Source organism: Ranitomeya variabilis, chromosome 2, assembly GCF_051348905.1.
Source record: "Ranitomeya variabilis isolate aRanVar5 chromosome 2, aRanVar5.hap1, whole genome shotgun sequence".
Classification (NCBI taxonomy): Eukaryota; Metazoa; Chordata; class Amphibia; order Anura; family Dendrobatidae; genus Ranitomeya; species Ranitomeya variabilis.
In genome coordinates, this window is record NC_135233.1 from 508,044,878 (window position 1) to 508,070,793 (window position 25,916).

General features: G+C 49.8%; 1 protein-coding gene across 1 annotated transcript; it reads right to left on the reverse strand.

Moving 5' to 3' along the window:
* Positions 1-252: 252 nt before the first annotated feature.
* On the reverse strand, positions 253-25,493 carry LIN7C (lin-7 cell polarity scaffold C). The gene is made up of 5 exons (XM_077288042.1): positions 25,327-25,493; positions 19,732-19,850; positions 12,475-12,546; positions 6,561-6,770; positions 253-1,542 (listed from the first exon to the last, which is right to left on the reverse strand). Exons 1-5 carry the CDS (start codon positions 25,361-25,363, stop codon positions 1,387-1,389), a joined length of 594 nt encoding a protein of 197 aa, XP_077144157.1. The 5' UTR covers positions 25,364-25,493; the 3' UTR covers positions 253-1,386.
* Between the last annotated feature and the right edge of the window lie 423 nt (positions 25,494-25,916).

Below are 25,916 nucleotides of genomic sequence, written 5' to 3' on the forward strand. Positions count from 1 at the left end.
TATGGTAATGACACTGCGATCTGAGTGTGACCCTATGTTCTTAGATAAGAGATCGCAGTGTCATTACCATAGTGGATCCCATTCTGAGTGTGATCCTATGTTCTTAGATCACAGTGTCATTACCATAGTGGATCCCTTCCTCTCATCCAAGAGCATTGGATCACACTCAGATCGCAGTGTCATTACCATAGTGGATCCAATTCTCTCATCCGAGTGTGATCCTATGCTCTTGGATGAGAGGAAGGGATCCACTATGGTAATGACACTGCGATCTGAGTGTGATCCTATGTTCTTGGATGAGAGAATGGGATCCACTATGGTAATGACACTGCGATCTGAGTGTGATCCTATGCTCTTGGATGAGAGAATGAGATCCACTATGGTCATGACACTGCGATCTGAGTGTGATCCTATGTTCTTGGATGAGAGAATGGGATCCACTATGGTAATGACACTGCGATCTGAGTGTGATCCTATGTTCTTGGATGAGAGAATGGGATCCACTATGGTAATGACACTGCGATCTGAGTGTGATCCTATGTTCTTGGATAAGAGAATGGGATCCACTATGGTAATGAAACTGCCATCTGAGTGTGATCCTATGCTCTTGGATGAGAGAATGGGAGCCAGATTTCGCCATCTTCTCCACGGAAATCTGAGTGCAGTCTAATGTTTTCCATGGCCCCATAGACTTCAATGGGTGCACGTGTGTGATTTGCAGAGCCCCGCGCAGCATGCTGAGTCAGTACTGCACTGCCCCATAGAAAGCACTGAGCCGAGTGCTGTCCGATAACACTGCACAGCACTCGGCCGGGTTATACCCCAGTGTGAGCTCCGAGACTCCGTTCTGTTCTACATGGATTCCTAAAATATTTTGTCACTACCCCATTGCACGATATGGGCAGGAGAACACGTCCTCTGCAGTAATGGTGAGCGTGTGTCCGGACCCCCATGACAGAGGGGCTTCAGGAAGCAGCAGATAGCAGTGATGTGGGGCGGACACTGCCGGCAGCGAGGCTTACAGAGCAATGTCACCTGCCGGGGCTGCCACCAGTTTACAGGACCCCGTCTGCAGCACCTATGTGCCCCCACATCCCCCATGGTGCCTGCCCAATAACACAGAGGGGGATTGGTTGCAGAATACATTTAGGAAAACCACAAAGTCTTCAAATGTAGAATTACATCACCATATTAAAAATGCCGTTTTTTAGGTTGTTTGACTTAAAAAATGAGGGTAATCAAAAATCTCCCTGTAAACGTGTGAACATTCCTGGATCTGTAGGGTCCCGACTCCACCGTGCACGGTAGTGGTGGTTCACAGGGAACGTCAGCGATTCTTCAGTGATGCAGAACAGTCTGGGTCTCGTCTGCACATCGCACTCCCTCCTAATTTTGCTGCCGGCGTTTTGCTGATCTCATCTTTTCAAAGCGGGATTCCATTTCTTCCAGCACTCGAGGGGTGTACCGGACCACCAGCTTTACCTTCCCTTGGGCAGCTTTCAGGAGCTCGACAGCTTTCTCGTGATGCTCACCCTCCACGCTCTGTACAGGAGACAAGAATCAGCATTGTGCCGCCATCATGAGCTCGTGTTACTATGTCACCTATGGTTATACCCAAGAGATAGGAGCCGTAGTGATGGCGCCTCACGGTGCATGAAGGGTGCAATAGGCACACGTCCAGGTGGAGATGGCACCATACCGCTACAACACCAGGAATGTAGGACTGGGGCTGATCTGACAACAACTGCCTCCCTCAATGGTGAAATCCACTGTCCCCCTCACCCACATAGTGAAATCCACTGACCCCACCACCGTCAGTGAAATCCACTGTCCCCCTCACCCCCATAGTGAAATCCACTGACCCGCTCGCCCCCATGGTGAAATCCACTGACCCCCTTTACCCCCATGCTGAAATCCACTGACCCCCCCTCGCCCCCATGCTGAAATCCACTAAACCCCTCGCCCCCATGCTGAAATCCACTGACCCTCCCCCCCCATGCCCCTCACGGTGAAATCCACTAAACCCCTCGCCCCCATGCTGAAATCCACTAAAGCCATTGCCCCCATGCTGAAATCCACTGACCCCCCCCTGCCCCCCACGGTGAAATCCACTAAACCCCTCGCCCCCATGCTGAAATCCACTGACCCCCTAAGTCCCCCGTGGAGAAATCCACTGACCCCCCTCGCCCACCGTGGAGAAAACAACTGTCCCCCTAGCCCCCATGGTGAAATCCACTGACCCTCTTTGCCACCATGGTGAAATCCACTGACCCCCTTTGCCCCCATGGTGAAATCCACTGACCCCCTAGCCCCCATGGTGAAATCCACTGACCCCACCACCTCCATGATGAAATCCTTCAGTTACCTAACTTGGGATAGACAAATAAAATGGTCCAGAGTTAAATAAAACCGGGATTATTTTTACACAAACAGCCCCACAGCTACAGCTTATGTCTGGTATTGCCCTCCTATGATGAGAAGTAAATAGAGGGGAGTTGCAGTACCACAATAACCTGAAGACAAGTGTGGCAGTGTATATAGTTTTTTTTTTTTTTTTAAAGCAGCCATGTTTTTTTTTCCTAATCCTGGACAACCACTTTAAGGTTTAGCCCATAAACCCCTTTAGAAGTAAACTTTCTAGCTCTGCTTTTATGGAGCGTTCTACAATTTTTTTTAACCAAGTGCATTTAAAAAAACCCTTTCTGATAAAGCCTTCCCTCACCTCTGTCACCCAGCGCTAGCCCCGCGCTTCTGGCAGCTTAGTGGAGGTCTCCGCACACGGACCCTCACAGATCAAAACTATTAAAAAAAAAAAAGTTTTCTGCCCCGAAATACACTGTGCTGAAGCCCCTTAGCTCAGGCCAGGGGGACAGTCTTCATTCATCTAAGGAGACATTGTCCTCCATGTCACCATGGAGGGGCCGTGCTCTGCCGATATGTGTGCGAGAGGGTCGCAGTATGTCAGCGATAGACCCAGCTCCTGCCTGAAGCATAAACCACTGCGATCACTCGCTCGCTGCCCATAAACTAATCACCACAGAAGAATTCCTCTATTCCCCCACTTGTGTGAGGCTGGGGAGCGGGGAACATCACATTCCCATCCATTTAGTCAGTTAAAGGGCACTATAAGAGAATCCTAGCCTCCATTTTCTCAGATTTCCCAATATATGCACACAGCCCGCAAATCAGGAACAGCCTCCTAAATCCACAGATGTGAAAGCACGAGACCCTGCTGCTGTGTACAGCATATCCGCTGTGTAATATGGGCACTGGCAAGCTATGCTGGCACTCACCGACTCCATTTAGTGGTCAGAGCCTTACAAGGGTTATCCGGGAAAGTGCAGCAGATGTGATAAAAAGACAAAAACGACAAACACCTCCCTCCTCCCTCATCCATCCACAGAGGGGCGCTCATGCTCTTTGTTTGCAAGCTTCCTGCACATAATTACTGCAACCAATTAGTGGCAACGTTACCAACATCATGGCTCCCATCAGGGAGCACAGAGATGTGCTCAACAGAGAGCGCCGCAAGCGATGTGCTCGACAGGGAGCGCCGCAAGCGATGTGCTCGACAGGGAGCGCCGCAAGCGATGTGCTCGACAGGGAGCGCCGCAAGCGATGTGCTCGACAGGGAGCGCCGCAAGCGATGTGCTCGACAGGGAGCGCCGCAAGCGATGTGCTCGACAGGGAGCGCCGCAAGCGATGTGCTCGACAGGGAGCGCCGCAAGCAATGTGCTCGACAGGGAGCGCCACGACCAATATATGGTTACAGCAGTTACGTTCTGTGGGCCTGTAAACAGACTGTCAGCTCCTGTGCTGGATCTCAAGGGAAGAGAAGAGCGAATATACCGTATATTCTCATGTATAAACAGAGTTTTTCAGCAAATTTTTTTGCGCTGAAAATGCCCCCCTCGGCTTATACATGAGAGTTATTATTCCAGAAAGACGGTTGGGGAGGGGAGCGTCGGAGCAACTGGTCACAGATGCAGGAGTCGGTGGCTGCGGCTGAAGCCTGTGCCCGCTTCTAAAGAGAAATGAATATTCACTGTGCTGGCAGTGAATATTCATTTCTCTTATAACACGCACAGTTACAGCAGCAGCCGCAGGCTTCCAGCACACATCCTACTTACCTTCCCTGTGCGCCCTCGCTGCATCTCGTTCCAGCGCTGGCAGCTCTTCCGGCCGAGCGACCATGTGGCCCCGCTCATTAAGGTAGTGAATATTCACCTCTCTCCACTTCCATAGGCGTGGATTGAATATTCATTACTTTAATGAGTGGGGACACATGATCACTCAGTCAGAAGAGCTGCTGGCGCTGGAAGGAGATGCAGCGAGGGCGTGCAGGGAAGGTAAGTAGGATGTTTTTGTTTTTTTTATAGGAACCATGCATACAGGACGGGGATAAGGAGACATGCATACAAGGACAGGGAAGGGGAGCCATGCATACAAGGGCAGGGACGGGGAGCCATGCGTACAAGGACAGGGACACAAAGCCATGCATACAAGGACAGGGAGGCGCAGCCATGCATTGAAGGACAGGGACGGGGAGCCATGCATACAAAGACGGGGATGAGGAGCCATGTATACAAGGATGGGGAGCCATGCATACAAGGACGGGGATGAGGAGCCATGTATACAAGGACGGGGAGCCATGCATACAAGGACGGGGATGAGGAGCCATGCATACAAGGATGGGGATGAGGAGCCATGCACACAAGGACGGGGAGCCATGCGCACAAGGACGGGGACGGGGAGCCATGCGCACAAGGACGGGGACGGGGAGCCATGCGCACAAGGACGGGGACGGGGAGCCATGCGCACAAGGACGGGGACGGGGAGCCATGCGCACAAGGACGGGGACGGGGAGCCATGCGCACAAGGACGGGGACGGGGAGCCATGCGCACAAGGACGGGGACGGGGAGCCATGCGCACAAGGACGGGGACGGGGAGCCATGCGCACAAGGACGGGGACGGGGAGCCATGCGCACAAGGACGGGGACGGGGAGCCATGCGCACAAGGACGGGGACGGGGAGCCATGCGCACAAGGACAGGGACGGGGAGCCATGCGCACAAGGACAGGGACGGGGAGCCATGCGCACAAGGACAGGGACGGGGAGCCATGCGCACAAGGACAGGGACGGGGAGCCATGCGCACAAGGACAGGGACGGGGAGCCATGCGCACAAGGACAGGGACGGGGAGCCATGCGCACAAGGACAGGGACGGGGAGCCATGCGCACAAGGACAGGGACGGGGAGCCATGCGCACAAGGACAGGGACGGGGAGCCATGCACACAAGGACAGGGACGGGGAGCCATGCACACAAGGACAGGGACGGGGAGCCATGCACACAAGGACAGGGACGGGGAGCCATGCACACAAGGACAGGGACGGGGAGCCATGCACACAAGGACAGGGACGGGGAGCCATGCACACAAGGACAGGGACGGGGAGCCATGCACACAAGGACGGGGAGCCATGCACACAAGGACGGGTAGCCATGCACACAAGGACAGGGACGGGGAGCCATGCACACAAGGACAGGGACGGGGAGCCATGCGCACAAGGACAGGGACGGGGAGCCATGCGCACAAGGACAGGGACGGGGAGCCATGCGCACAAGGACAGGGACGGGGAGCCATGCGGACAGGGACGGGGAGCCATGCGCACAAGGACAGGGACGGGGAGCCATGCGCACAAGGACAGGGACGGGGAGCCATGCACACAAGGACGGGGAGCCATGCACACAAGGACGGGGAGCCATGCACACAAGGACGGGGAGCCATGCGCACAAGGACGGGGAGCCATGCGCACAAGGACAGAGACGGGGAGCCATGCACACAAGGACAGGGACGGGGAGCCATGCACACAAGGACGGGGAGCCATGCACACAAGGACGGGGAGCCATGCACACAAGGACGGGGAGCCATGCACACAAGGACAGGGAGCCATGCACACAAGGACAGGGACGGGGAGCCATGCACACAAGGACAGGGACGGGGAGCCTTGCACACAAGGACGGGGAGCCATACATACAAGGATAGAGATGAGGGAACAATGCATACCCGGCTTATACTCGAGTCAATAAGTTTTCCCAGTTTTTCGTAGCAAAATTAGGTGCCTCTGCTTATACTCGGGTCGACTTATACGGAAATTTATTTTGTCATTTTAGCACCTGCTGCATTTTTAAAAACATTTCAAAAGGTGGATAAGCCCCATTAAAACTGTATTCTCAGTTAAAGCATTTGTTGCATATCAACAGGATCCACCCAAATACCTGATAGGTGGGGATCATATGGGGCTTGGTTGACTTACCCTCATTCACCACCCAGCAGTTACATCACGGGGGGCACTCAGGCACAGGTGAAGGCAGTCCACTGTTTATCTTAACACTCATCAGGGTTATCATTGCTATGCTATATTTTTTTTCACAGCAGAGGTTTTAGTAAGTGAGGGGCCATATTGATTTTCTGAAATCTTCTTTTGCGCTGCACTAATGTACAGTTGTTTTTTTCTACTGAACTTTATATGTAAAATACAGTGAGCAAAGATTCCTTACCACTCCATTAACGGAGAGCAGCTGGTCTCCACGCTTCAGGCCTCCGTGTCTATCTGCTATGCCACCGGGGATAATACGAGAAATATAAATGGGAGAGTTTTGCTCTTTTCCTCCCATTATGTTGAATCCCAGACCTTCTTCTGTTTTAGGGAGTTCAACAACCCGAGGGTGAGAATGTCCTTCACTGGCAGCAAAAGCCGCCACTGTAGCCTGGAAAAGAGGAAACCTTACATAAATCACTACACATGAGGAAAAAAGGGCAAAAAGCGTAGAGCATAGCGGAATGGGATGTAGCGATACAGGAGGACACAGCAGCTTGGGATATAGTAATAGATACAGGAGGACACAGCAGTGTGGGACATAGTAATACAGTCATATGAAAAAGTTTGGGCACCCCTATTAATCTTAAGCTTAATGTTTTATAAAAATTGTTTTTTTTGCAACAGCTATTTCAGTTTCATATATCTAATAACTGTTGGACACAGTAATGTTTCTGCCTTGAAATGAGGTTTATTGTACTAACAGAAAATGTGCAATCTGCATTCAAACAAAATTTGACAGGTGCATAAGTATGGGCACCCTTATCATTTTCTTGTTTTAAATACTCCTACCTACTTTTTACTGACTTACTAAAGCACTTTTTTTTGGTTTTGTAACCTCATTGAGCTTTGAACTTCATAGCCAGGTGTATGCAATCATGAGAAAAGCTACTTAAAGTGGCCACTTGCAAGTTGTTCTCCTGTTTGAATCTCCTCTGAAGAGTGGCATCATGGGCTCCTCAAAACAACTGTCAAATGATCTGAAAACAAAGATTATTCAACATAGTTGTTCAGGGGAAGGATACAAAAAGCTGTCTAAGAGATTTAACCTGTCAATTTCCACCGTGAGGAACATAGTAAGGAAATGGAAGAACACAGGTACAGTTCTTGTTAAGGCCATTAGTGGCAGGCCAAGAAAAACATCAGAAAGGCAGAGAAGAAAAATGGTGAGATCAGTCAAGGACAATCCTCAGACCACCTCCAGAGAGCTGCAGCATCAACTTGCTGCAGATGGTGTCACTGTGCATCGGTCAACTATACAACGCACTTTGCACAAGGAGAAGCTGTATGGGAGAGTGATGCGAAAGAAGCCGTTTCTGCAAGCACGCCACAAACAGAGTTGGCTGAGGTATGCAAAAGCACATTTGGAGAAACCAATTTCTTTTTGGAAGAAGGTCCTGTGGACTGATGAAACCAATATTGAGTTGTTTGGTCATACAAAAAGGCGTTATGCATGGCGGCAAAAAAACACAGCATTCCAAGAAAAACACTTGCTACCCACAGTAAAATTTGGTGGAGGTTCCATCATGCTTTGGGGCTGTGTGGCCAATGCCGGCACCGGGAATCTTGTTAAAGTTGAGGGACGCATGGATTCCTCTCAGTATCAGCAGATTCTTGACAATAATGTTCATTAATCAGTGACAAAGTTGAAGTTACGCAGGGGATGGATCTTTCAGCAAGACAATGATCCAAAACACCGCTCCAAATCTACTCAGGCATTCATGCAGAGGAACAATTACACTGTTCTGGAATGGCCATCCCAGTCCCCAGACCTGAATATCATTGAACATCTGTGGGATCATTTGAAGAGGGCTATCCATGCTCGGCGACCATCAAACTTAACTGAACTGGAATTGTTTTGTAAAGAAGAATGGTCAAAAATACCTTCATCTAGGATCCAGGAACTCATTAAAAGCTACAGGAAGCGACTAGAGGCTGCTATTTTTGCAAAAGGAGGATCTACTAAATATTAATGTCACTTTTCTGGTGAGGTGCCCATACTTATGCACCTGTTAAATTTTGTTTGAATGCAGATTGCACATTTTTTCTTTAGTACAATAAACCTCAATTGAACCTCAACTGAAATAGCTGTTGCAAAAAAAACAATTTTTATAAGACATTAAGCTTAAGATTAATAGGGGTGCCCAAACTTTTTCATATAACTGTAGATACAGGAGGACACAGCACCGTGGGACATAGTAATAGATACAGGAGGACACAGCAGCTTGGGATATAGTAATAGATACAGGAGGACACAGCAGCGTGGGATATAGTAATAGATACAGGAGGACACAGCAGCTTGGGATATAGTAATAGATACAGGAGGACACAGCAGCTTGGGACATAGTAATAGATACAGGAGGACACAGCAGCGTGGGATATAGTAATAGATACAGGAGGACACAGCAGCTTGGGATATAGTAATAGATACAGGAGGACACAGCAGCTTGGGATATAGTAATAGATACAGGAGGACACAGCAGCGTGGGATATAGTAATAGATACAGGAGGACACAGCAGCTTGGGATATAGTAATAGATACAGGAGGACACAGCAGCATGGGATATAGTAATAGATACAGGAGGACACAGCAGCTTGGGATATAGTAATAGATACAGGAGGACACAGCAGCTTGGGATATAGTAATAGATACAGGAGGACACAGCAGCTTGGGATATAGTAATAGATACAGGAGGACACAGCAGCGTGGGATATAGTAATAGATACAGGAGGACACAGCAGCGTGGGATATAGTAATAGATACAGGAGGACACAGAAGAGTGGGATATAGTAATAGATACAGGAGGACACAGCAGCTTGGGATACAGTAATAGATACAGGAGGACACAGCAGCGTGGGATATAGTAATAGATACAGGAGGACACAGCAGCTTGGGATACAGTAATAGATACAGGAGGACACAGCAGCTTGGGATATAGTAATAGATACAGGAGGACACAGCAGCGTGGGATATAGTAATAGATACAGGAGGACACAGCAGCTTGGGATATAGTAATAGATACAGGAGGACACAGCAGCGTGGGATATAGTAATAGATACAGGAGGACACAGCAGCTTGGGATACAGTAATAGATACAGGAGGACACAGCAGCTTGGGATACAGTAATAGATACAGGAGGACACAGCAGCTTGGGATACAGTAATAGATACAGGAGGACACAGCAGCTTGGGATATAGTAATAGATACAGGAGGACACAGCAGCGTGGGATATAGTAATAGATACAGGAGGACACAGCAGCTTGGGATATAGTAATAGATACAGGAGGACACAGCAGCGTGGGATATAGTAATAGATACAGGAGGACACAAGAGTGGGACATAGTAACAAATACAGGAGGACACAGCAGCTTGGGATATAGTAATAGATACAGGAGGACACAGCAGCGTGGGATATAGTAATAGATACAGGAGGACACAGCAGCTTGGGATATAGTAATAGATACAGGAGGACACAGAAGAGTGGGACATAGTAATAGATACAGGAGGACACAGCAGCGTGGGATACAGTAATAGATACAGGAGGACACAGCAGCTTGGGATATAGTAATAGATACAGGAGGACACAGCAGCGTGGGATATAGTAATAGATACAGGAGGACACAGCAGCTTGGGATACAGTAATAGATACAGGAGGACACAGCAGCGTGGGATACAGTAATAGATACAGGAGGACACAGCAGCTTGGGATATAGTAATAGATACAGGAGGACACAGCAGCGTGGGATATAGTAATAGATACAGGAGGACACAGCAGCTTGGGATATAGTAATAGATACAGGAGGACACAGCAGCGTGGGATATAGTAATAGATACAGGAGGACACAGCAGCTTGGGATATAGTAATAGATACAGGAGGACACAGAAGAGTGGGACATAGTAATAGATACAGGAGGACACAGAAGAGTGGGACATAGTAATAGATACAGGAGGACACAGAAGCATGGAATATAGTACTAGATACAGGAGGACAAAGCAGCATGGGATATAGTAATAGTTATAGAAGTACACAGCAGCATGGGATATAGTAATAGATACAGGAGGACAAAGCAGCATGGGATATAGTAATAGATACAGGAGGATGCAGCAGCATCAGGTTGGCATATGAGTTGTGTAGTGTGCATAAGGTTGGCATATGTGAGTTATTCAAGTTAGCCATTTTTTGCAACCTTCCTCTCTTTGCAGTTTGAGGAACTCAGAGGGGAAATGTTGCCCTGGTACAATACGAGCATCTTCTTCAGTTCTGAAGTACTGGTGCCCGCTCCTTCCTAACCGCCAAAAATTAAGGCCTTGATCACTATTTCCTGGAACTGAAGGAAGGTCCCGATCCGGCCTTCATATCGTATAGCATGAAAAACTTGTAAATTGTCATCTGCACGATATGCGTGGTCAGGTTCTTGTACCACACCTTGGCTTTCTCATGGCACTGTACGGCTGGAGGACTTGATCATGTTCTTGTTGTACCCAGTACAGTATCTGGTTTAGTGACCTATGTAGAGGTATGTCGTACAGCGGTAAGGGTGCTGCCAGCAACACGTATGGTGGTCAAGAAAAGGGCATCCCTCTTGTCCTAGACCACCAGTATGTTGTCGCCACATTGGGCTCTGCTCTCCCCCTTTCTAAACAGCTGCCCAATAGGTACCTTATAGGGAGGACTCGCTGATTTTTGTGTACAATACCGCAGGCTGTGGTAGCTCTGAAAGAGAGGGACGCTGGGATTTAAATCATCTAAGGTGTGTGTGTGTGTGTGTGTGTGTGTGTGTGTGTGTGTGTGTGTGTGTGTGTGTGTGTGTGTGTGTGTGTGTTAAACTTTTTCTCATCTAAAAGAGAGAAAAAAGAAAAGAATAAAAAAGAAAAATATACAAATTTGGCAAAATAAAAAATGACAGGGACAAAAAAAAAAAGTTGTGGAAAACAGCGAGCACAGACGTTGATTAGTGATTTGCGTCACTGATCATCGCATGGCAGCTGCAGGATGCACGAAAAAGAAGAAGCCTGCCAGGAATCGAGAGATCAGGGAGGGGTGGGAGAGGGGGATAAAAGGGGGAAAAGTGGATAAAGGGGGATTGGGGTGGATTAGGAAATGTCAGGATCAGGAAAGTCTTCTTTAGCAGCAGCAGGAACACCAGCAGTGATGGCATAGGCTTGAAAGTGTGTGTCACCACAAGGCCCAGCACAGCGCACAGAAGGACACAGTGACTGCCCAGTAAGTCTGCAGGTAGCATGCTCTTACAGCTCCAATCATAGGCTGGACATCAATGTTTCAATCAATTTAATTGCCTGAAGCACTAATAATGCTGTGAATTGAACAGCCAATCACAGCAATCATAGCTGCGAGGGGGCGTCTCCACTCCCCAGGACGATAACTCCATGTGCCCTGTTGTGAGAAACCGCAGGCGCTTAGTCACAGTGATCGCATGAATGACATGACGTATATATACTGCATTGGTCAGGAAGTCCTTCTCGACCATGACACAAATATACTGCAAATGTTGTAGGATCGCTACTTCCAACAGGTGGCGCTATAGAGTTTAAGTCCTCTTTTTCTCAGAAGAGGCAATTTGCAGAGAAAAGCTTAATAATAGAATCATGAAGAAGATGTCTACCATACTGCCATCCAGTGGAAAAATAATGGTATAACAGAGCCTTAATAGGAAGTGGTGTTGAGTAGTACCTGTCCTGCCGAAGACTGCAGTTGGGCAGTGATACTTCATATTACCGTCTTCAAAACCTATTCCAATATGTAGTAGGTGTAATAATATTAGCACTTTTCACCCAATCTATTAAGTATCACTCTTTGTGGACATGAGGAAAAAAAATCTGGTCCCTCTTGGTGTACGGTTCCTCCAAGAGACTTTATATTAAACTCTGAGCAGCTGTTCAAGAACTTTCTAACAAGGAGTTCATGAGAGACCTGAACACAACAATGGCTGAGGACCACACCTTGTGTCTGTAGGTACACTCGGGAGGCAGAAACAGATATTATTGGAGGAATGGGTTTAGTGGGTTGTAGGATGCAGAAAGACATCCTAATGGAAAGGAATGCTGGGAATATATGCAAGTCTGGCTATGTTACCTTTGCGGTGGCATTGGCTCTCACTTCTGGGCTACTATTGATGTCCACTGTCTCGTACACATGTTCATAGACCTGGAAGAAAGTCAAACAGTAGTGAGGACAAATGCCCAGCTGGAAGGGCAAGTGGTCTCCTATAAATCATTTGTACACCAAGTCCTGCACAGCAGTTGTACAGTCATTTGCAGTGATTTTACCAATAAAAAATACCCCCTTTAAATATTTTTTTCAGATGTTCCCCTTGATGCTGGGGGAACAGGCACTGTACAGAATCAGTCTTCTTCCCCCTCTGGCAGCTGACACCACAGTCCTTCTTACTGCCTCTCTAGGAGTCTTCATAACTAACGTAGCATCTTGTTCATAATATCTGCTAAGCTGTGCATATGACCTGGTAAGCATCAGCTAAGGCAACGTCATCCTCCATGAGGAAGCAAGCGGTGCTGAAGAACACCTTTAGTGGTAAGACAACCCCCTGTTAGATAGCCACAAACAGGCAATGCTCCATGTGGCTCCAATCTTGCAGCCGCAGGGACTCGAACATAATATACAAGCAAACCCAGATGCTCGGATAACACCATTGCTCGGATAAGATGCCCTCGGAGCACATTCACTCATCACTTTTAACATAATCCAATTACATCTTGAAAGAAAAACAAGTAAATGCACGCCCGACCAGATAGCCAAGAATGGGCGCTGTGTCCTCCAATGAAGACTACCAGAAACAGATTTTATAGTGAGTACCAAAAATCTACTTTTCTCATTTGTCTCATAGGGGTCACAACCATGGGACATCCCAAAGCTGACCCTGGGGTTGGAATGAAAAACCAAATATACTATTACGACAGAAGTGGTAAAGATCTGCACCGATACGCTGTCTTACGTAAATGAGGAACTGATGCCTGGAGAAGAACAGCCCAGGAAACTCTTACAGTCCACATAGACTGTTCCCTAACCCTGAATGGGGGAGAACTGGCACCCGCCCTACAAGCCTCGCTAACGGCTTATCTGATTCAGCGGCCAAAAGCCATCCCAGCGGCAGTGAGACCTCTGCCAGAGCATACTGGGATGACCACAAGACACCCGAACAGAGCGCTGGGAGACAGATAGGGAAGCACAGCTCTGACTATGTCAGATTACGTGAGAGCCTCTCAAAAAGATGACCGGTGAAGAACCTAAAGGAAGGAGAGCAATAAATTGAAAAGGCAGAGAATCCTGCTAACAAGAAAGAAAGGGGCCGAATGCCAGACTACTATCCCATAGAAAGATCACTAGAAAGGAGAAAAATCACTAGAAAGCTGAAATAGAAGGTTCTCACTGATTGGTGAAAAGGGTGTGTCAGGTGGGGGGGAGGGAGACCAAAAGGTGACAGGCCCTACTAGAGATCTCTTGAATTCTAGGGAATAACTATGGCCACGAGTTCATCCAGCCTGTACAGTCAGTCCTGACCCATGGCCTACTAACTAAATTCTGTTGGATCAGAAAGCTAAGGTAGGAACCTACAGGTGCTTCTTAAAAAATTACAATATTACCAAAAGGTTCATTTATTTCAGTTCTTCAATACAAAAAGTGAAACTCATTATTTAGAGAATCTATGACTCTACGGGTTTAAGGTCAGGCGAGTTTGCTGCCAATCAAGTACAGTGATACTATTGTTTTTAAACCAGGTATTGGTACTTTTGGCAGTGTGGACAGGTGACAAGTCCTGCTGGAGAATGAAATTTCCATCTCCAAAAAGCTTGTCGGCAGAGGGAAGCATGAAGTGCTCTAAAAATTCCCAGTAGACGGCTGCGCTGACTTTGGTCTTGATAAAACACAGTAGACCTACACCAACAGGTGACATGGCTCCCCAAACCATCACTGATTGTGGAAACTTCACACTAGACCTCCAGCAGCTTGGATTGTGTGCCTCTCCACTCTTCCTCCAGACTCTGGGACCTTGATTTCAGATGAAATGAAAATGTTACTTTCTTCTGAAAACAACACCTTGGACCATTGAGCAACAGTCCAGTTCTTTTTCTCCTTGGCCCACGTAAGAGGCTTCTGGCGTTGTCTATTGGTCATGAGTGGCCTGACATAAGGAACGCGACACTTATAGCCCATGTCCTGGATACGTCTGGGTGTGGTGGCTCTTGAAGCAATGACTCCAGCAGCAGTCCGCTCCTTTTCAATCTCCTTCAAATTTTTGAATGTCCTCCTCTTAACAATCCTTTCAAGGCTGCAGTTATCCCGGTTGCTTGTGCATCTTTTTCTATTACACTTTTTCCTTCCACTCAACTCCATTAATATGCTTGGATACAGCACTCTGAACAGCCAGCTTCTTTAGCAATGATCTTTTGTGGCTTACCCTCCTTGTGGAGTGTGTCAATGACTGCATTCTGGACATCCGTCAAGTCAGCAGTCTTTCCCATGATTGTGGAGCCTACTGAAACAGACTAAGGGTACCGTCACACATTGAAATTTTCATCGCTGCGACGGCACGATCCGTGACGTCGCAGCGATCGTATGAATATCGCTCCAGCGTCGTAGACTGCGGTCACACGTTGCAATCACGGCGCTGGAGCGATGCCGAAGTCCCCGGGTAACCAGGGTAAACATCGGGTAACTAAGCGCAGGGCCGCGCTTAGTAACCCGATGTTTACCCTGGTTACCAGCGTAAACGTAAAAAAAAAAACAGTACATACTCACCCGTCGGTGTCCTTCAGGTCCCTTGCCGTCTGCTTCCTGCTCTGAGTGCAGCCGTACAGTGAGAGCAGATCGCAGCACCACTGTGATCTGCTCTCACTTTCCGGCCGGCACTCAGAGCAGGAAGCAGACGGCAAGGGACCTGAAGGACACCGACGGGTGAGCATGTACGGTTTGTTTTTTTACGTTTACGCTTGTAACCAGGGTAAACATCGGGTTACTAAGCGCGGCCCTGCGCTTAGTTACCCGATGTTTACCCTGGTTACAAGCGAAGACATCGCTGGATCGCTGTCACACACAACGATCCAGCGATGTCAGCGGGTGATCAAGCGACGAAAGAAAGTTCCATACGATCTGCTACGACGTACGATTCTCAGCAGGATCCCTGATCGCTGCTGCGTGTCAGACACTGCGATATCGTAACGATATCGCTAGAACGTCACAAATCGTAACGTCGTAGCGATGGAAATTTCAATGTGTGACGGTACCCTTAGGGACCATTTTAAATGCTTCGAGAGCCTTAGCAGGTGTTTTTTATTAATTATTCTAATTTACATAGATTATAACTTTTGGGGTTTTGATTGGCTGTAAGCCATAATCATCAACAGAAATAAACACTTGAAATAAATCACTCTGTTTGTAATGACTTTATATAATATATGAGTTTCACTTTTTGTATTGAAGAACTGAAATAAATTAGCTTTTTGATGATATTCTAATTTTGTGAGAAGCACCTGTAGGTCTTGGGAGTCTGTCCATGCTCTATATAGGCATGCAAAAATATAAATAGGAGGATATTACCATTCGAACGCTGCTCATAGGTTTTCACCTATGAAACAGATGCTAAATTAAATATCAGAAAAGTGACCCTTAAAGGCCTTTTGTTTGCCAACCATAGGCAGAAAACCTAAACTCGAAAAGGCCCAGAGCCTTCCCAACTGCGGTCCCGACAATACAGCCGGTAAATTAAATAACCAAAAAATTGAGAAAAGAACAGCTGATGCATGGGGCATCTGCCACGATGAACAGGGGTTCTGGACTCAAACCCTAGAATCCTAAGCAGAACCAGTCTTCACAATAATCAAACCAAGCTGGGAAAAGAGAATTCTGCTCTACTAAGGAAAGGCAAAGATTCATCTGGAATGTGGAAGAATCCACACATCTGCCCTGATCCATCACCTATCGGGGGAAGCTCTAGTGTAAGAGGTAGGCAACTTGGGAGACCCTCAGAAGCATAACATCTCCACATGATCCATCAAAAGTCGATAGTCTGCACAATCTGCATAAACACCAAAATGAAACGAATTTAGCCAGTGCTTCTATAGGAGGTAAGAGGATGGAACAATGCCAGTACTCTCCAACCCAGGCATCAAGGACTGTAGGTGAACAGGATTAGGATCAGGTGAAGGCAGAGAAAGCATAAAGGATAAAATCAAGTACTGAACGAGCCACCTCAAAAGGAAGGCCTCAATAGTCACCCAATGCAACTAAAAAAGTACTGCCCTACTCAGGAAGCATCGATCCTGGTGTATCTATCAGATCAACAGTCTCCTATCCGTTGAAAATTCCTAAATGAGTGTAAGCTACCTGAATCCCATACTGCCAAGCATAAGAGATCTGCTGGGTAAGTCAGTAACCCCTGTCTCTAGAATTAGAGGAAATGTTCCTACTAAAGGCTGGAATGAAGAGGGAGCCCTCGTTCTTCAGGAGAATAGCCTGAGCAGGGCTACCTGGAATGCTTAAGGCATGCACTAAGTTGAGAGGTCTCTTCCTGAGACAAAAGCACTGGTTGGAAGTTGAAGTCCTGCAACTTCGCCAAACCAAAAGTTCTTTGACTGCTCGTCGATAGGTCTGACCCACCTAGGACAAGTTCAGAGAACTGTTGCTCACCTGAATTACAAAAGGGGTCTGAATTAGCTAGACTGACTCCCCTAAGGTGAGGGGTCAAGATATCCTCTGGTCCGTGTGTGCAATCTGACCTACCAAACAGTATTCGCTAGACGGTGACTCGCCCTGGATAGTGGTCCTGGTGCCAACTGGATTACCTTTGTAATGACCGGTACAAAAAGACCCTGCTTGTGGTGCTGGCCTGCTGAGAAATAATAAATGGTCTGAATAAAGTCTTTGCAATCTGCAAAACTGACAGCCTCAGCCTGACCCCTGTCTGAAGAGGCATCTGTCCTGTGAAGTGGTCAGGGTCACCCTAAGGACTGATTACATGCTACCTCCAACGAATGAGTCTGGCAATCTCTGCCTCCGCTGTGACAAGGCTACAGCTCATCTAGGAGTGGAGTGTGCGAGTGACAACAGTGTGCAGGCGGTGCCAGAAGTGTTAGGCCACGTTCGCATGTTTAGTATTTTACCTCAGTATCTGTAAGCCAAAACCAGGAGTGGGTCATAAATACAGAGGGAAGTATAATCGAAACACGTCACCATCTCTGTATTTATCACCCATTCCTGGTTTTGGCTTACAAATAATGAGGAAAAAAAAAATCACCAAATACTGAGCGTCTGCACGTGGCCTAAATCGCCACAGACTGAACGACTGAGAACCTGTGCCTATCTTGGTGGAACCAGGGCTGTCTGGCAAACACAATCTGTCCCAGGTTAGGCCTTGATGGGCACGACAACTTCCAGACCACCACTACTGTTGGTCGCCTGACTGACCAACCACTTGCTTGGTCCCGAAGAATGATTTCACAAAACTGCAGGCAGCGCTATGAGGTGAAGCAGTGGCCATAGTACTAAAGGTGGTAAAGGTCCTGGCTGCCAGTTCTAGTACCGCATCTAAGGTCTAGGGTACAGGTACAGAGGAGCTGAGGGCCAATGCAAGGGGAGAGGCATATCCTCATACCAAGGTCATGTGGATCCCCTGGTCAGGTATCCCTCAGGTAGCTACAGGATACCTGACCTTGCAACACAAGCAAGCATACTAGGTAACTGGACAGTTATAAAAAAGAAGGGGAGCACCTGTAGCAGAAAGGTGGTGTGGGCTCCTCTAATTGGTAAGAGGGTGGGCATATGGTGGCCCACTGATCGGCCAGTGAGCGGGGGTTCACCAGCCACACTAACTGGCTGGGGGTGTGTGCACAGCGAACCTGCTGATTGGCTGTCAGAGAGACCACCACCGGACTCGCAAATTGACCAGCAGGTGACCTTGATTGGCTTGGGGTATGAGAGCAGCAAACGAGCTCATCATAAAAAGTGATCTAGTGTGTGAATAGTGCAAGCTTAGACCTAGGTTTGGTATACAGGGTGTAGAGTGCATACTGCACCTAGCTTGAGAATACCCAGGCCACGAGATTAAACACCTAACATGACATAGACCAACACCATACAGGACTTCTCCCAAAAAGCCGCACTCTTTTTCTCCGGAGCCGTGCCCTATCTAGAAGCTACCACCCCGGGAAGGAATAGAGGGAGGAAAGGGCTCATGATAGGGTTATACTTGACTGTCCTGAACATCCAGATTCCTTTATCTTCCTCTCCATGCACTATGTGGGATGGCAGGCAAGAGCTAGTTGGCTTACAGACCTCCACCCAAGTACCTGACTACTAACTGTACACGGACGTGAGAGGACACGACTGAGCAATTACAGCCTGTACTTTCCATTGCTATGTGGGTGAATCAGAGCACAGTTACCCTAGGACATCCATCTGAAACACAAGAAAGAAAAATGGCTAATGTCTATCCTAAGACAGGTCTGACAGACCTCGCCTCCAACTGACACCACAATAGACAGAGGAGCCACAGGCTGGCAGGCGAGGTACAGTCTGCAGGGGAGGAGCCAATCTTCAATTCGATGTATTAATGGTGTCGGCCTCCAGGTGGCAGCAGACTATCTCATGGTTCTGTGCCCCCCAATGAGACGAACGAGAAAGATGGCACTTCAGACCAGACGGCTGCTTGTAGGACGGGTTACATAAGCAATTGCCGAACATCCTCATGTAGCCTCAGCAGATATTAAAACTACAATTTAGGGGTGTCCGCCTCCACGAAAGAGCACGTTTATTCTGTTGGCACCATTATAGTCTATGGCTCCGTCAGCGCATACAATACATACATACGCATACCTGAATACAGTTTTGTGGGGGCTTCGGACGTAAGCCCTGACGGGACCAAAGAATGTGTAACAAAATGCAAAGTGAAAGCCCCCTTATAAAGACATGAACCCCTGCGGGCATAGCATCATGTGGAGGGGCAACTGCAGAGATCACAATGCAGGGGGTCAAATCTGGATTAGGTAAGGCAGGATTTATTCATTTATTGCAAAATCATGCCCTAAAATCTGCATGGGATTTTTATTTTCACCCCCCTATATACAGCTATGAGTACTGACGAGTCACATGGACTCAGTTCTTCAAGTCCTACCCAGAGTCACCTTTAAAGGAGCGGTTCAGGATTAGGAAAATAATGGCTGTTTTACCTCATGAACAGCGCCACATCTGTCCATAGTTTGTATTGCAGTTCAGACCAATGGTGGTCAGCTGTATCGTCAAACACACCCCAAAATCAAAAGTGGCAGAAAAGCAGAGCGGCAAAGCCTCGTGTCCCCTTGGAGACTTCCTGCGGCTCACCTCTCTCACTGCGGTGCAGAAATCGCTCTGCAGGACTCTCTGCAGCGCGTGCAGCTTGTGCGGGGGAACTTCTCCACTTCTCTGCAGCTTCTCCAGCAGCTCAATGGCCCTTGAGATATCTGAGGAAGAAAAAATGTTTCTAATTAGCCTTCAGGGACGTAAGACAGGACACCGACTACATACCTGACCATGGGCTGAGCTGCCCGGGCCTAGAAGGCCTACGCCATCAGTGGGGTCCGACCTCTGGAACCAGACCAATCCGGAGACTGAAGGGGCTACAGAGATACAGAGGGGCCCACAGCACTATGTTCACATGTTGCGTTTTTGCAACTTTTTTTCCTGCAGGTAAAACCTGCTCTCTTTGCAGTTTACAAGTTGCTTACAAAAAGCCAGATTTTTCTGTTTTTTGCTGTGTTTTTTTTTTGTCTCTTGAGAACGTTGATAAAGTTTAGTACCCCCCCCCCAAAAAAAAAAAAAAAAAAACAGATTTAACTTCCCTAGGTTTTTGCACCAAAAATGCAGCAGAATCTGATACCTGTATTTTTTGCTGGTTTCTTGCACTTACCCATTGTTTCCTATGGGTGAAAAAAATGCTACAAATATGCAGAAAAAACACTGAAAGAAGTGACATGCTGAAGTTTCCAAGTCAGTCAGGAAAATAAAGCCAATGTGTGTGCAGGAGATTTCTGAAAGCTCAGACTTGGCTGGTATTGCAAAACGGAGCTTAAAATTTGCATTAAAAAAGCAGCAAAAAAAAAGCTGCAAAAACGCAATGTGTGAACATAGCCTTACAGTGCTTCACTGTTGTGCCCAAGCTTCGATGTCCAGCAACACGCAGAAAGCCCCATTCACGTGACTGCTCCACGCTGTATAGTGCTACGTCAGCACCGCGGCCCGGGCGTTCCCCACAGGTCACAGCGCAATAATCCTGTATATGCAGCATTAGCAGGACAGGAAACGGACCCCATCCAAGACCACCCTCTTATCAGGAGCAAAGAGGCCCTGGATACAGTACTCTGATAGTTCATTCATTTCAACGCTTAAAGGGGTTTCCTGACAAACTAAAGTTGATTTTATTCACTAGATCTTGGAATAATAATCATTTCCACAATTGGATGTGTATAAATAAAATGTTCCTGTGCTGAGATAATCTTATAAATGTGCCCCTGCTGTGTACTGTGTAATGGCCATGTCTGACCGTACAGGAACATGGTCTGATCATACCACAGCTCCTGGGCAGGGGAGGACGCAGGAGAGTACACAGACAGGACAGCTCAGGATCACAGCCTCTGCAGTCAGGTACACGGTGCATGTATAGACTGACATGCCTCCTCATCTCTTACCCGAACTTATTGCCCCAGAGTCAAAACTTTTAATGCTTTTCCCTATGAAAATTTTTTTACCTGCTTTTTTTGATCTACAGTGGGTGAAAAAAAAAAAAAAAAAAAAAGCGCCAACAGCGCTCCTTCCTCAGGACCTAGTGATCATGTGATCAGTGGTATAGGGAGGGAGCAGGAGATGCTGGGCCCTAGGATACCAGTCAGCTCTGCTACATTTACCTTGTGACTGGGGCGAATATAGCAGCTCCAGGTACAGGGGAAAAGTACAGATGTTGAAATGCCCCCTAAACATCTATTATAACATTATGGGAAGGGAATAGTATGTATAATAAATAAATGATAAGAATGAAAAAAAAAGAAGCTATTGCCAATCTAAAATGAGGTTACTAGGACAGGGACCATAAAAAAAAACAACAAAACAAACAAAAATAAACAAACACCCATGTGTCTGATAATTATAAATAATTGTTACGGAAAGGTTAACATGTCAAAATGTATTTCACTGATCCTCTGCGGTTATAAAGGATTTTTTCTTTCTTTATTTTCTTGCCAATATCAAGGAAAGGAAAAGCACAAACAGAACATAAACATTAGGTTTCAGAAAGATCCAAAGGCACCAGAGAATTTTCGCAGGGATACAATAGAGATTTAATTCCATTTTTAAAAACATATGACAAAAGTACTACGATGAGGCCATAATGGGCCTTTCTCAAGCCAGAAATACAGACAAAAATTCAGCCATAAAGGATTTTTCCTTTCTCTATTTTTTTTACCAATATCAAGGAAAAGAGAACGAACATAACAGAACAATTATGCCCCAGGTATCAAGAAAGGAAGATGCAAACATTATGTTAATCACTAAAGGGGAATTATTTTCCTTGCAGCACTTTAAACCACATGTACAAGAAATAACAGCACTCCCGGTCGACCGCCCCCCCCCCCCCCTTTCCACTGTGAAAAGGGAAGAGGTTCTCGTACAACGTTACCCCCCCCCCCTTCCGGTGACAGGGGATGAGGCTGCAGGATGACAGATCCCCCCGGTGACAGGGGACAAGGCTGCTGGATGACAGATCCCCCCCGGTGACAGGGGACGAGGCTGCTGGATGACAGATCCCCCCCGGTGACAGGGAACGAGGCTGCAGGATGACAGATCCCCCCCCGGTGACAGGGGACGAGGCTGCTGGATGACAGATCCCCCCCGGTGACAGGGGACGAGGCTGCTGGATGACAGATCCCCCCTGGTGACAGGGGACGAGGCTGCTGGATGACAGATCCCCCCCGGTGACAGGGGACGAGGCTGCTGGATGACAGATCCCCCCCGGTGACAGGGGACGAGGCTGCTGGATGACAGATCCCCCCCGGTGACAGGGGACGAGGCTGCTGGATGACAGATCCCCCCCGGTGACAGGGGACGAGGCTGCTGGATGACAGATCCCCCCCGGTGACAGGGGACGAGGCTGCTGGATGACAGATCCCCCCTGGTGACAGGGGACGAGGCTGCTGGATGACAGATCCCCCCCAGTGACAGGGGACGAGGCTGCTGGATGACAGATCCCCCCCAGTGACAGGGGACGAGGCTGCTGGATGACAGATCCCCCCCGGTGACAGGGGACGAGGCTGCTGGATGACAGATCCCCCCCGGTGACAGGGGACGAGGCTGCTGGATGACAGATCCCCCCCGGTGACAGGGGACGAGGCTGCTGGATGACAGATCCCCCCCAGTGACAGGGGACGAGGCTGCTGGATGACAGATCCCCCTCGGTGACAGGGGACGAGGCTGCTGGATGACAGATCCCCCCCAGTGACAGGGGACGAGGCTGCTGGATGACAGATCCCCCCGGTGACAGGGGACGAGGCTGCTGGATGACAGATCCCCCCCGGTGACAGGGGACGAGGCTGCTGGATGACAGATCCCCCCCAGTGACAGGGGACGAGGCTGCATCCCCCCCGGTGACAGGGGACGAGGCTGCTGGATGACAGATCCCCCCCGGTGACAGGGGACGAGGCTGCTGGATGACAGATCCCCCCCAGTGACAGGGGACGAGGCTGCTGGATGACAGATCCCCCCCAGTGACAGGGGACGAGGCTGCTGGATGACAGATCCCCCCCGGTGACAGGGGACGAGGCTGCTGGATGACAGATCCCCCCCAGTGACAGGGGACGAGGCTGCTGGATGACAGATCCCCCCCCGGTGACAGGGGACGAGGCTGCTGGATGACAGATCCCCCCCGGTGACAGGGGACGAGGCTGCTGGATGACAGATCCCCCCCAGTGACAGGGGACGAGGCTGCTGGATGACAGATCCCCCCGGTTACAGGGGACGAGGCTGCTGGATGACAGATCCCCCCCGGTGACAGGGGACGAGGCTGCCTGGTGACAGATCCCCCCGGTTACAGGGGACGAGGCTGCTGGATGACAGATCCCCCCCGGTGACAGGGGACGAGGCTGCTGGATGACAGATCCCCCCCAGTGACAGGGGACGAGGCTGCCTGGTGACAGATCCCCCCGGTTACAGGGGACGAGGCTGCTGGATGACAGATCCCCCCCAGTGACAGGGGACGAGGCTGCTGGATGACAGATCCCCCCCGGTGACAGGGGACGAGGCTGCTGGATGACAGATCCCCCCCGGTGACAGGGGACGAGGCTGCTGGATGACAGATCCCCCCCGGTGACAGGGGACGAGGCTGCTGGATGACAGATCCCCCCCGGTGACAGGGGACGAGGCTGCTGGATGACAGATCCCCCCCGGTGACAGGGGACGAGGCTGCTGGATGACAGATCCCCCCCAGTGACAGGGGACGAGGCTGCTGGATGACAGATCCCCCCCCGGTGACAGGGGACGAGGCTGCTGGATGACAGATCCCCCCCGGTGACAGGGGACGAGGCTGCTGGATGACAGATCCCCCCCAGTGACAGGGGACGAGGCTGCTGGATGACAGATCCCCCCGGTTACAGGGGACGAGGCTGCTGGATGACAGATCCCCCCCGGTGACAGGGGACGAGGCTGCCTGGTGACAGATCCCCCCGGTTACAGGGGACGAGGCTGCTGGATGACAGATCCCCCCCGGTGACAGGGGACGAGGCTGCTGGATGACAGATCCCCCCGGTTACAGGGGACGAGGCTGCCTGGTGACAGATCCCCCCGGTTACAGGGGACGAGGCTGCTGGATGACAGATCCCCTCCAGTGACAGGGGACGAGGCTGCTGGATGACAGATCCCCCCCGGTGACAGGGGACGAGGCTGCTGGATGACAGATCCCCCCCGGTGACAGGGGACGAGGCTGCTGGATGACAGATCCCCCCCGGTGACAGGGGACGAGGCTGCTGGATGACAGATCCCCCCCGGTGACAGGGGACGAGGCTGCTGGATGACAGATCCCCCCCGGTGACAGGGGACGAGGCTGCTGGATGACAGATCCCCCCCGGTGACAGGGGACGAGGCTGCTGGATGACAGATCCCCCCCAGTGACAGGGGACGAGGCTGCTGGATGACAGATCCCCCCCCGGTGACAGGGGACGAGGCTGCTGGATGACAGATCCCCCCCGGTGACAGGGGACGAGGCTGCTGGATGACAGATCCCCCCCAGTGACAGGGGACGAGGCTGCTGGATGACAGATCCCCCCGGTTACAGGGGACGAGGCTGCTGGATGACAGATCCCCCCCGGTGACAGGGGACGAGGCTGCCTGGTGACAGATCCCCCCGGTTACAGGGGACGAGGCTGCTGGATGACAGATCCCCCCCGGTGACAGGGGACGAGGCTGCTGGATGACAGATCCCCCCCAGTGACAGGGGACGAGGCTGCCTGGTGACAGATCCCCCCGGTTACAGGGGACGAGGCTGCTGGATGACAGATCCCCCCCAGTGACAGGGGACGAGGCTGCTGGATGACAGATCCCCCCCGGTGACAGGGGACGAGGCTGCTGGATGACAGATCCCCCCCGGTGACAGGGGACGAGGCTGCTGGATGACAGATCCCCCCCGGTGACAGGGGACGAGGCTGCCGGGTGACAGATCCCCCCGGTTACAGGTGGATCACATAATGACATTAGGTGCTCCTTCTTGCATAGATTTCTCCTGGCAATGAATCCTTTATCTGGGATCTACTGCTCCAGTCTGCCGGTCCCTAATCCAGAACCAGCGCTCAGACACAGTGAGCAGGGGATCAGCCGGCACAGCCCCTCAGTATGGCGGTCAGTATGGCGGTCAGTTAGGGGCACGGCCGCGGTCCCCTCCAGCAGCCCCGCACGGCTCACCTCTCTCCAGCCTGACAGGTTCCCCGGACACCGCCATCTTCTCTCCAGCTGCTTGAACTGACGGAAGTGACGTAATGATCAGATCACGTGGCCGCTAGGCTTCTGGGTGTTGTAGTCCGTGTGCGGTGTGTCAGCGCCGGGCGGTCACACAGTGGTAATGGCGGCGTTCTCTGGGGAGGCTTTGTACACCGCACTGCTTATACAGCCGCCACAGAGTAGATATTAGCCGGTGTGCTGAGGGACGCAGACCCTGCGGAGACGGGCACGTCATTGGGGGCGCTACCAGCGCTGGAAAGGGGGTTTCTGGTTATACAACAGCAGACCCCAAATAATTCCTGTAATGTAGCCGTACAATGTCAGCTAGCCCCCCCCCAGAGCCGGACACCACACATGCGCCAACCTCACCGCTGCAGCCAGTCGCTACCGGATTCAAGTTAGTCTGCAGTTAGCTATTAGTTATTAGTTAGCTATTCGATTTTCCATGCATGGGGAATTATACATAGAGTGGATATTGTTTGGGTAAAATTTTGATCAGGACTTTGAGATGTTTATTTTGCCTACTTGTGGTCCTGGGTTATTCACATAAATCT